At 42.9% G+C, this 12778-nt stretch overlaps 1 protein-coding gene across 1 annotated transcript in view; it reads right to left on the bottom strand.

The window, feature by feature from the left end:
• Window positions 1-2068: 2068 nt before the first annotated feature.
• ADGRF5 (adhesion G protein-coupled receptor F5) overlaps window positions 2069-12778 on the bottom strand; it is a 72510-nt gene continuing 61800 nt past the window's right edge. The window contains exons 15-21 of the mRNA XM_063115917.1: window positions 12141-12340; window positions 9025-9204; window positions 6504-7868; window positions 3891-3932; window positions 3721-3780; window positions 3253-3337; window positions 2069-2272 (exon numbers count right to left, since the gene is read on the bottom strand). Of these exons, the coding sequence (XP_062971987.1) occupies window positions 2193-2272; window positions 3253-3337; window positions 3721-3780; window positions 3891-3932; window positions 6504-7868; window positions 9025-9204; window positions 12141-12340 (2012 nt within the window). The 3' untranslated portion in view covers window positions 2069-2192. The remainder of the gene's footprint in view (window positions 2273-3252; window positions 3338-3720; window positions 3781-3890; window positions 3933-6503; window positions 7869-9024; window positions 9205-12140; window positions 12341-12778) is intronic.

Genomic DNA, 12778 nt, shown 5'->3' with positions numbered 1-12778 from the left:
TCCCCCCAACCCTTTCCATTGAAACCAATAGAAAGGGAATTTAACTGGCACCACTGTGCAAGCAGTTTTTATTAAGTGTATCGACATAGAATTTCCCCCTTCATTTTTAGTAAAGATAACTGCATAACTAGAAATTCTTCTTTAGTACAAAAATAAAGTGTGTCTGTTTGTATAGAGGACAGTTTACAACAGTCTTTTTACTCTAACTTAAAAGCAAGTCTCACTACATCCAGTGGGACATCCTTCCAAGCAGGTTTATGTAGTATTGCACTCTGAAATGGGAACCTTGATGTCAGCTGCGATCCTACACCACAGAGGTGTAGAACAGTTCTGTGGTGCAGTGGGGGGGAGATTGCCCCCACCAAAACTTCTGTGGGCGTGGCCACACCCAATGACATCACCGCCCTGCCCATTTTCATTTCCTCTGTGCTGGGAAGAGGCACAGCATTCCATGTCACTCCTCACCATGGAGAAAGAACTGTAGGTCCCAGGTTCAAAGTTGCATGTCATCTCAACGGGGACAGCAAGCAGCATCTGAATGGACTCCCATCCCTGCCCCTTGGAGGAGCCCCAGCCGGACTTGAGAGTGTGGGAGGCCAAATTAGTCTCACGCGGAAGGGGGGATCTGTCCCCTTGCTATACCCACTTAGCTGAACTTAATGTGGCTTACCTCTGAGTAGACACACATAGAGTTGCACTGGAAAATGTTTTAAACATTAGAAAAAATAGTATACAAATACCCTAATGTAGCAATGAGATCCATATAAATAATATTTATATGACACCATTAAAATGTCTAGATGCATATTTTGGTGTGATTAGGATACGTATCCCTTATCCACCAGGACTATCGCTTGTTATCCACAACTACTGGTCCATTTCTAGAACTGGACTGGAACAAATGTGACTATACATGGAATAATTACCAGGGCTGTGGCATTCAACACTTTGTAGCACTGGAGCCTGCATCACTGGGGCATTCTCTAAACAAGCTATTTATAGCATGTTCATTTCTGGCCACTTGCGGAAGTTTCCAGGTCAATTTAACAATGTTGTAATCAAACAGGAGGTCTCTTGTAGTCCCCCACCCCTTATTCCATTTTAAAATGCATCACAGATAAGCTGGAATAAACCCCAAACAGCATGAAATCAGCAGCGAGTAAAGCTGGCATTGCGCTATGAACCTGCCAAGGAAGAGAGGAAGGACTTTGAACGGAGGGAGAAGGGGACAAAATGGGAGGCAGATCCGATCCCCATGTGTCTACTCAGAAGTAAGTCCCATTGTGTTCAAATAAGTGTCTCAAGTAAGCGTGATGAGGGTTGTAAACTTACAGGAAAGTCTTACTTCTTCTGGGAAGGAAATCCTGGCTTTCCTGGGGGCTGTGAGAAAACAGACAACAAGATACCCCCCCTTCTTTGCACGTGCCAGGAAGGGAGGGAGCGCTCCCACAATTCAGCTCCGTCTGCCGTTTAAAGGAGCCACGAGAAACAGGAACAGAACCTTCCCTCGCCCCTCTCCTCCCGTGCAATCCAATTCATATCAATTCGTATCAGTCCTGCCAAAGAAACAGGAAGCACAGCAGGGGGGAATCCACACGTTGTTCCGAGATCGCTTCTAAGCGACCCCAGAGCGGCGTGAAAGCGAGCGTGTAACTTGCCCTTTGAAGAGCCGATGAAGAGACGTCCTTCCCGCCGCCGCCGCCACCACCCGCAGACCTCCTCGCTGAGCGGCGAGGAGAGCTCGGCTGAAGAAGGCGGGGTTGAGAGCGGAAGAAGCTCTCCACCCCATCTTCTTCCCCCGAGCTCCATCCCAGCCGGCGAGGAGGGAGTTGGGTGGCGGTGCGAAGGACGTCTCTTCGTCGGCTCTTCAAAAGGCAAGTTACACGCTCGCTTTCATGCCGCTCTGGGGTCGCTTAGAAGCGATCTCAGAACGACGTGCGGATTCCCCCCAGGGCGGGGGGATGTAGAAAATGTAGAAAAACTCTGGATCTCTTCTAGTTTAAAGGTGGCATGAAAAATAATCTTCCACACATCATATGGGTACATTGAAAAATAATAATCTGTTATACCAATATGTCACAGTTCTTTACAGCCTTCAAGAAATCAATGTTCCATTATTCACTGATTATGTTATGCTTAGTCCTTGATCAGGAAAAAACAACAACCTTGCACCCTTTCAAACACGCATGGACTCAAGTCAGCAAAGAATATGCCTTTGAAGTGTTTTCAGAAGATAAAGATGGTGATTCTGTAGAAGAGACTTGGTATTTTCCTGTAGAACAAAAAGAATTTTTAAAATTGTTTTTAAAAAGTGCTGCTCAGTTACTGTGTGTAGAAGGCACAGCCTTTTTCATATAGCTAGTTGTCTCTAGAGTGAGCTGCCTTTTCTGGTTCAGGAGAACAGCAGCATAATGCAAACGTTTGATATTCTAATACATTCATATTTAAGTGTGCAGGAATCTAGTAAAGTAAATTTTACATTAAATTGAAATATTTCATCTCAATACATCCATCATTGTGGCAATTATCCTGAGATCACGAGGGTGAGCTCCTAAAGGCCACTGATAAATATTTTTACAAAAGGTACCAATATAAGTGAGTGGAAATTATCTTTGAGGACAGAGAGGTTGCATATGCACATTTGATCCCCTTGCCTCCATATCAACATAAGAAGAGCCCTGATGGATCAGAGCAAGGATCCATCTAGTACAGCGTTCTGTTCACACCAGCTACCTATGGGAAATATCAGTGGCCAAACAGCTACTTACGGGGAACCCACAAGCAGGAACGGAGTGCAACAGCACCCCTAGCCATGTTCCCTAGCAGCTGCTGTACTGGAGGAAGCCTATACGGTACCCATCAGGACTAGTAGCCATTGTTAGCCTTCTCCAGGAATTTACCCAACTGCCTTTTAAAGCCATCCAAATTGGTTACTATCACTACGCCCTGCGGTAGCAAATTTTAAACTATTTTGCTGTGTGAAGTACTTCCTTTTATTGAATTTCCCACCAATCAACTTCACCAGATGACCCCAGAGGGAAGAAAAATCTCTCTCTATCCATATTCTCCACACCATGCATAATTGTATACAAGAAATTCTGGTTCAGGGAAACCATATAGGTAATATAAATAGAAGGATCTAGATTGGCCCTACAATGCATTGGATTACATAAACCTGAAGTTCCAGTTTACTGAAAGATATTTAAAATAACACAAGGAAGTTTAACACACACGGCCCCTTGCATCACATACCTGCTTTGCCAAACAAGTTGTTTAAAGTTCTTGAGAAAGGAGAACTGATGGAAAGCATAGGAGCTGATATGCCTTGAGATGTGGACTGCAATATGAAAATACATATTCATTAAATGCTAGTAACCCTTTTTTGTTTTGTTTTTGCAGTACATGGGCTTTCCCCCCATTGTAGTTTGTACTTGCAATCCTATGCCTACTTACCTGGGAGTAAGCCCCATTTAAATCACATGGACTTAAGTTCAAGTAAACATGGATAGGATTGTGCTCTTACTCTGAAAATTGCAGAAATAAATTCTAAAATTTAAACTCTTCTGATGCTTTCACTTCCACAACTGGAAGACCATCTTTAGATTTAGTTTAATATCATGCATTGCTCTACTGCAAGACAAAAACACCCATTTCATGAATAGCAGGTATCGCCTGCACTTTCAGATCTAACCCTTTATTTATTCCTTGACAGAATGTTACCTTTGAGTGTTGTGAACTCCATCTAGAGAGGGAATATTTATTCAGTATAGCTTCTCGCACCTACAAATTTGAAACAAGGAAAGTCAAAGCCAGTATCTAATAACTTCTGCAATTTAATAGAATAAAATCATAAAAACAAAACTCTGAATATCTTAAAATTCCTTTCCTACCTTCCTGTCCCAGAGAGTTCCACACAACAGAATGAATAATCCCTGGGGGGGGGGGGGGGGGAGAAATGCAGATTGAAAATTATACACGATTCCAACACAATGCCTAATATATTTGTGTACATGCAGATCTTTAAGAGCCTTGGGACCCACCTAGTGTAATTCTAGATGAAGAGCAGCTTTTCTCAACTCTGCCACAGAGTATGAAAAAATCATGGACAATGGAGAGGTCAATGGAGAAAAAACGAATGAGAAGATTTTAATTACATGTCAGGGATTACAAACTCAACCTGATGCAAAAGTTTAATGGGCTGACAAGCACGGGACTAATCGCTTTTGGAAAGGAAACTTTACTTGCAAATGTAATCCTGACTTATGCCTTGGTCTGGAATAATTACGATCCACAAACTTTACCCAAAAAACCCCCAAAGATAGCCAGGTTGACTGTAAGAAAAAATACAAAATCCACATGGGTGTAATACCTTTATTAGGTCAACCAAAAACTCACCCAAAATGTTTGTTTTTGAGATCTCCATAACCACACACACACTTTTCCTTGCTGCTCAGCTGACAGGCAGGACAATGCAGGCTGCTGTTATAGGGAGTGTATAAACACTGCCTATACATTTACTTGACAATGATACAGCTGAGGGACCACTTCACCGGAGTAAAGAAGCCTTGACCAAGCACTTACATCTATGAATGCAACTTGTGCTCCCTTAAAGTTCCCCATGGGAATAGGAAGAGGTACATGGGCCCACATCTCCCCTTTGCCTTCCTATTGCCATTAACAGAAGGTCTTTGCTATTCATTTCTATGGGATTCATGCAGTAATAGCTTGCAATACATTTTGCCCTGTAAGAAATATGACGTACTATGCTATACACACTTAACCTGGAAGTATGTTGAACTTAGTGGGGCTTACTTATTATTATTATTATTATTATTATTATTTATTTATATAGCACCATCAATGTACATGGTGCTGTACAGAGTAAAACAGTATTCTGGTTGAACCATATTTTCTTAAGAAAACCTGCAAATGTACTGTACTTCTGTGAAACAGACTACAAGTATCTTACAGAAGATTCTTGGCACCTTCACCCAAATACAATGCCCAGGATTCTTTGGTTTAAACGCAACATATATTTGTAATGTAGATCTGCTTTAAATGCAACAACCAACTCATTCACCTATGTTTTGATATGGCCAAGTCAACAGCATATTTTTCAAAGAGTTTGACTTGACAGCAGTGATTGTATCTCAACAGAATTTAAAATGATTTCCAGGGTGCAGTCAACATGTAGTGGAGCACTCAGAAAATTATTATTATTTCCTGGATGAGGAAAAACAAACTGAAGCTGAATCCAGACAAGATGGAGGTGCTTGCTGTCAAAGGCTCTGACCTAGGTTTGAAGGTGTGTCAACCAGTTCTGGATGGGGCTACACTCCCCCTGAAAGACTGTGTTCACAGTTTGGGGGTGCTCCTGGATCCGTCACTCCAAATGACAGCCCAGATAGATGCAATGGCCAGGAGTGCCTACTATCGGCTTCGGCTATTGCACCAGCTGTGACCTTTTCTAGAGTTGGAAGACCTAAAGACAGTAGTGCACATGCTGGTAACTCGTGGCTCGACTTCTGCAATGTGCTGTACATAGGGCTACCTTTGTGTCTAGTCCGGAAACTTCAACTAGTTCAAAAATGGCAGCCTGGTTGGTCACCTTAGGGGTGAGCATATTACCCCAACATTAAAATCACTCCGCTGGCTGCCAATTAGTTTCCAGGCAAAGTACAAGGTGTTGGTCATTACCTTTAAAGACCTACATAGTTTGGGTCCAGGTAACCTGCAGGATCGCCTTTTCCCAAATAGTCTGCCCAGCACACTCAGGTCCTCTGGGGAGAACTTACTTCAGTCAGCCAAAACTAGGCTGACATTAGTCACCCAGAGGACCTTTTCTTCTGTTGCCCTCAGATTATGGAACGGCCTGCCAGAGGAGATTTATAAAATTGACTCTCTGTGATTTTAAGATAGCTTTGGAGACTAGCCTTTCCAGCAGGCCTACCCAGACCAAAGGGAGAGGCGGGTAATAAATAAATATATTATTATTATTATTATTATTATTATTATTATTATTATTATTATCATTATTATTTATATACCGCCCCATAGCCTAAGCTCTCTGGGCAGTTTACAAAGAGAAGCAATTCAACACATCAGGTCCAATGGAAATCTAAAGCTAGTTTATGGTGACACTGCCTGTTGTGGGTAGGCCCCACTTCTTTACTTCAGGAAGAATGTGAGATAATTCCAGTTGTTTTTTGAGAGAAGTAACAGCTTATTACTAAGCCAATCCAGATCCCTCACCTTTGAGTCCCCAAATTCATGCAGGAGAAGAATGCGAGATGAGTATTCTGAGTCTCCTGAAACTCATATTGCTCAGCATGGAAATACACATTTGATGACATCACTAGACGCCGCCATATGAAAATAGCTATGTGAACCATCCCTCAGTGTATGGCATATGATACAGTACAGTGATACTGAGAGTCCCAAGAAAATGTTTATATTTTTGTTGCCAAACTATAGCAAAGAGCTGGCATCTTTGATCTACTTACCTGAAAAGCATTGAAAATAGTAAATAATATGTGGAATATTGTTGGGCTTTGGGGAAAAACTGTAGCAAGGCCAAATCCCCAGGTAAGGCCTAACAGCCATGTCAGAATGCCAACACTCTTGGTGATACGATACAGTGAGCTCTTTTCTTCAGTTATTGACTTTTCCCCAATAGAAGGTCTCGATATTTTTGCTATAACCACAATGGTAACAACAGCATTCATAGCAACAATGATCATGGCAGGAATAACTAAGGCCAAGAGAGCTTTGCTGTCTTCCCAGTTCAGTAAGCAGATCTCTTTTTGTGTGTAAGAGCCATGTAGATGAGTAGTGGCTATTGTGATGGCCGATATAACTAGAGGGCAAACGTATCCCAAGCAGAAGCCTACAGCTTTCATGGTGGTCTTGCTGGCATTATGTAAAATAAAGACCAGGTGGTAGAAGAGCATAAGGCCTAAGGTGAGCATCCAAAAAAAGACACAGAGGTAGAAAAAGTGAATGAAAAATGTTGCTGCTGTGCATATATGCTGACCCACTTTATCATTTTTGTCATGCATTGCTGCAACCACAATGAACCAGATGTCTGCAATCAGGAGACAAAGTGCAATGTTCAAAATACAAACATGGCGCATGTAGGATATTCTTGTTTTGGTCACTGATTTCCACACAACAAGTTCTATTCCAATGCAGATCAGCAGGCTCAATATAGAAATGCTCAAGCCAAGGTAAGTGATGTAAGTCAACCCCGTCCACGGGCTTTCATGACCGGGAGACATCAAAACAGAGAAGGAAGTCAAGTGATTACAGGAGCAAGTGATGCTGTCCCCGTTTCCTGTACTTTTACATCCAGTAGCATCCCACCTTCCTCCATCTGCCGAGAAATTCCAAAAGACACATCGAGGATTTTTCAGGGTCTTTTTGCTCATTGCAAATGTCATATTGATCTCAAAATCTTCCCTTAGTTTGCTGCTGGGACTCATTACTGTTGAAATTACCATGCTATTTATTACTTCATCTGTCTTCTTGTACTGTGGAATAATATGCCCAAATGTTGAATAAGCCACACTGATGATGGTGATTGACTTCCCAGTTTTAATTTTTGCTTCATCAATTAGCACACTGCCACTGAGGTTTGAGTGTTTAGGGAATGTAAAGCTCTTCTTGTAGTCTGAAACGCTGCCTTTTCCAATGACGACTCCTTTGAGCTGAAGATTGTCATTAGTAATGGGTGGAATAGTGTTGTTGACAGGACGGAGGGACTGTGAAAACTGCTCCACTGAAACTAGTAACTGAGAGCTCCCATTTGTAAAATTCTTCCAAGTTTCTGTTGAACTACTAATAATGGTATCTACTGCAGACAAAAAATTCTGCAATGGTGAGAGAATGAATAGATATTATGAAAATTATGTAACAGAATTGTCAATACAGTTTAGAAACAGACGGTACAGTAGTGGGAGATGACGCCTGGGGCCCCATGCCACCGTTTGCCATTCCTTAACAAGGCTATTCAGCATGCAGCTGCCATAGTCAACAGAAGAGTCTCCCAAAGAAATGCAGAACTCAATCCAACAAGGCAATCTAACTGTTCTACCTAGGCCACGTCCACTGGGAATTTCATCAGGGAATTTATTTATTTATTTATTTATTTATTACATTTCTATACCGCCCAATAGCCGGAGCTCTCTGGGCGGTTCACAAAAATTAAAACCATTCATAATATAAAACAACAGTATGCTTCATAAAGCTTTATAAAAAGATATATAAATTCAGGGATTAAGTAGCAACATTTCCAAATTCACCAAATAATTCAGGATGGTTAAATCCCTACCAGACATGAAAGAATATCATTGTAAGATGCAGTGTAAACACAGAGTGTAAGGTCTTAGCTAGATGGGGCGATCTGCTGGATCGTCCCTGTGCCTGTGCCCAGTCCCTCTGCTGGATCATCCCTGTGGGATCCCGGGATCAGAGAGGGATGATCCCTCCCTTGCCTGGGATCTCGCCTTACCCTTTGAGCCCAGTTTTTCCACAGTCCTGGGCTGAGCCCAAAACCACGGAATGTGTTGCCGGGTGTCGCTGTTTGTCCCGGTTCCTCATTCCTACCAAGGAGCCGAGACCCGCGCATGGGGCGCAGAGCTCCTCAGGAGCACCGCGCCCAACGGGGGTGGTGGTGGTGGGGGGAGTGGGGAAGCAGACTCAGAGGTAGGCAACTTGTGGCTCTCCAGATGTTTTGGCCTAGAATTCCTGTCACCCGTAGCCAGTATAGCCAATGGTGAGGGATGCTGGGGCTTGCAGGCCAAAACATTGGGAGGGCCACAAATATCCCACCCCTGAAATCAATGGATCCTTTGTCTATTCCAGCAAGCCAATTCTTATATTCTTATATATTATGTCAGCAGTTACACCATGTCTCTGTTGTTCATTGCCCCATTTGCTTCTTCTAAAATTGCTGCAAACATCCTCCCAGTAGAGTGAAAAGAAGAAGAAAAAAACTCATTTTCTACAAAGTCATTTGTAGCTTACCTCCATTGGCTTCTGCTTTGCATCTACTGATATAACTGAAATCAAATTCAGGATTTCAACAACAGCTTTCAAGTTTGCAGTTGAGGTGCTTATATTTTTCTGTTGCTTCTTAACGGTCTTGTTCAGGCGTTCGAGATATGTGGGTAACTGTTGTTCTGACTCAGGATTGGACACCAAAGACTAGAATTTAAATTAAATGTGTTAAATAGATTAAAGTGGACTTCAGATTTTATCTTCAGCTAAATTAAACAAAAAGCTGATACGTTCTCGTTGGCCAGTTGGAATGAAGCATAGAAAGTTGGGAAACCATTTCTAGAAGATGAATGGCACAGCCTTTGCTTCATAGCAAAAAAAACCAAAAAACGCCCTTTGCTTCATAGAAGAGAAGATGCATGGCACAGCCAGCCCTTTTGCTTCATAGAAGAGAAGATGCGTGGCACAGCCAGCCCTTTTGCTTCATAGAAGAGAAGATGCATGGCACAGCCAGCCCTTTTGCTTCATAGAAGAGAAGATGCATGGCACAGCCAGCCCTTTTGCTTCATAGAAGAGAAGATGCGTGGCACAGCCAGCCCTTTTGCTTCATAGAAGAGAAGATGCATGGCACAGCCAGCCCTTTTGCTTCATAGAAGAGAAGATGCATGGCACAGCCAGCCCTTTTGCTTCATAGAAGAGAAGATGCATGGCACAGCCAGCCCTTTTGCTTCATAGGAGTAGTTTTTGGATTGCACACCTCTTCTGACATAGCTTCTACGCCAGAGACCCTGAAGAGGTGCACCATTTCTTGGCACTGAGATAAGATGGGTGAGGGCTGGAGAGTTGAATTTTTATCTCAAATGAGCTTTTCAAATCACAGGAGGCCTAACCACAATCCAAACCACAACTGTGCAGTTCAATGCCAAATCCATGTCCAGTTCAACAGCTAACTCCAATATGGAGTATGTAGTCTTATGCTGATGTATGGTGGCTAAATTGCCATTTAGTTAGAATGTAAGTGAGTTGTTCTTAGTCCTGGTCTCACTATACCTTATTCATGTCACTAGCCCTGATTGTTTATTTTTTAAATCAATGCCAGGCGCTTGGTGTGTGTACTGATTCTGATCAGTTAATCTCTCTCCCCACATAGTCCTAATCTGGCTGTCCAACTACTCATGCATCTGGAGTGGGCAACAACTCCAGATGTTTTCACCTACAACTCCTGGCTGTGACTGATGGGAGTGGCAGTCCTAAACAACTAAATGGCCGTAAGTTGCTAAAGCATGTCCAAAGGTTAACCATGAAAGAAGGGAACTTGATGACAACAAACACAATGCAAGTATGAAAACAATGCAAGTATGAAAACTGTGCACATTACACATATGCTTCAAAAGACAATCTTAAACAACTGAAAATAAATTCCATAAATGACCCAAAAAACAAAAACCCAATGAAAACAAAGATCTGCACATGTCAAGTTCTACTGAATTCCATAGTGCAAGAGTTACCAAGCACCCAGAGTTCCTCTGTTTTAGGCATGGATGCCACTCAGTCTCACTTTTTTGCATTGGATGTATAGGCTTTAACTCTCATATTACAGGTATACTTGTCCTAGTTAGATAAATGTTGTGAATGTCTTCTGTGCAAATGAATGTGGGATATACTTCTTGTCTACTGTAACTGATTCAGAACTGGTGTGAAATAGTGGCCCGGTTCAGACAACACTTTGGAATTGGTGGTTAATGTAACCATGGCTAGCTGTGGTTATGCTAAGCACATGCAAAATGGGGGCAGACGACACCATTAACCCTTTTGTGGTTAAATTTTCCTTAACCACAAAAGGGTTAATGCAGCACCCGAGTCCTCCACTGAGCAGAAATCAAAGAGCCTGAAGTATAGAGCAGCCAAAATTGCCATGGCTACTCTATACTGCGGGCTCCGTGCCCGTGGGAGGTGTGCTGGGGGGGAAGAGCGATGGGTTTAAATTTAAATTGCCCATCAGGGGCTGGCTGGGCTGTGGGGAGGGCACGCGGTTTTAAAAAGAAATTGCCCATTGGGGTGTGTGGCTGGGTCCACCCCCTTGTTCTACACGTACACAGCATGCGACATGCCTGGAGTCTTGCTTCTTCAGATAGAAAACAACACATTCATCAAGTCACCCTCCATGTGTAAAGAGCTTTAAATGGATTACTATACATCAGTACAGTTGTCTTAAATTTCCTTCACACATATAGTAGGTCAGTATGTTCACTCTGCTCCAACTGCCAGTTGTTCTGGGAGCACAGACTGAGCCTGTACCCCTTGGCCATGAAACCAAGGGCCACTGAGAGATTGCACCTCTGCCTCCTAAGAGTATGATCACAACCAGGGGAAGAACTGCCTGGCCCCTTCCTGCCACAGTGAACACTTGGCTCCAGCCACCAGATTGTAGAACTACAAGAGAACAACAAGAAGTTGTAGAACAACAACAAATTGTTGCCCTGCAGATGTTTTTGCCTACAACTCCCAGTATCCCTCATATGCTGGCTAGAGCTCATGTGAGTTGTCGGCCAAAACATCTGCAGGGCCTCAAGTTGCCCACCCTTGAACTAAAGGGAAGCACACTCCATCCATTGGCCAGGGCCTAAGGCCTGCTGGGTTGTGTGTATATGTCTGCATTTTATTTTGTGTGACTGCAATCAGTTGCAAGGCACCTTCACACAAAAATAAATAAAGATAATATTCATGACTATTACTGGATTGGAAAAATATAATCCATAAGTTCCCTGAGGCATACTGGGCCAAAAGGGAAAAAAAAGATTTCATTCATTTACATGGTTGCGGTCTACAATGTTTAATTAGAATCTTCTGTAGTCCTCTCTGCCTGAGTAGTCTGAAGGCACCTGGGCTACAGTACATAGTCCAACCTGATGCATGCTTACTTAGACTTAAGACCCACTGACTTCAATTGGGCTTGTAGTCTATGGACAGATCTACACCAAGCAGGATATGACACTTTGAAAATGGTTTGAAAACTGCCTATGCCGTGTGTCCTGGCCCCCAACAATTGTCACTACTGTTATAAACCATCTTAAAGTATTCATGTAGATCCTGCCCAGGTCTCTATAAAGAGGCAGAGGGCCCAGAGCAATTGATGTCGTTACCTCAGCAGAACTGAGAAGGTCATTAACGGGCACAGTTAGGCAGTTGTTTTCAGTATAATCCCATTTTGCACCGTCACACTTATAGGTGATATTTCCTCTGATAGGACTGCTTGTTTCATTCGGAGTCAAGCAAGGCTTGGTGATCACAGCGCCATTCTCTCCAACACCAATTTCTGAAGTATTACAAACTACATTCTTTACTGTGGAAGAAAGGGAATATACATCTTATTTCCTGATACACCTGGACATCTGTGGTGCATATTTACAGAGACAGAAATATATGTCCAGCTCTCCAGACTCTGGCTTATATAGGAAAGGGACCAGGGGAAGAAACTACAGGGTGGAGGGGGGTGCTCAAGCCACTACCAGGATTTCCTGGGGGGCGGGGGCAATCAGTAAGCTCACAGCCTGGCTGGCAGATTCCTCAGTCAGTCTCCAGTTGTCTGTATTGTTATGTGTTTGGGGGTCAGTCTAAATTACCTCCAGACACACCTTATAACTCGGTGTCTCTGAGTAAAAGAGATTAAGGATTCCCCTCCCCCCCCCACACACACTGTAATTTCTAAGTGGTCAACTTTTTGTCCTACAAGGCATGGTGGGGTAAGGAGGAAATGAATCTGGAGAAGGCTGAACCTGAC

This window comes from Elgaria multicarinata, chromosome 2, assembly GCF_023053635.1.
Source record: "Elgaria multicarinata webbii isolate HBS135686 ecotype San Diego chromosome 2, rElgMul1.1.pri, whole genome shotgun sequence".
In the NCBI taxonomy this organism is placed as follows: domain Eukaryota; kingdom Metazoa; phylum Chordata; class Lepidosauria; order Squamata; family Anguidae; genus Elgaria; species Elgaria multicarinata.
This window is presented reverse-complemented; position numbering and strand designations above follow the sequence as displayed.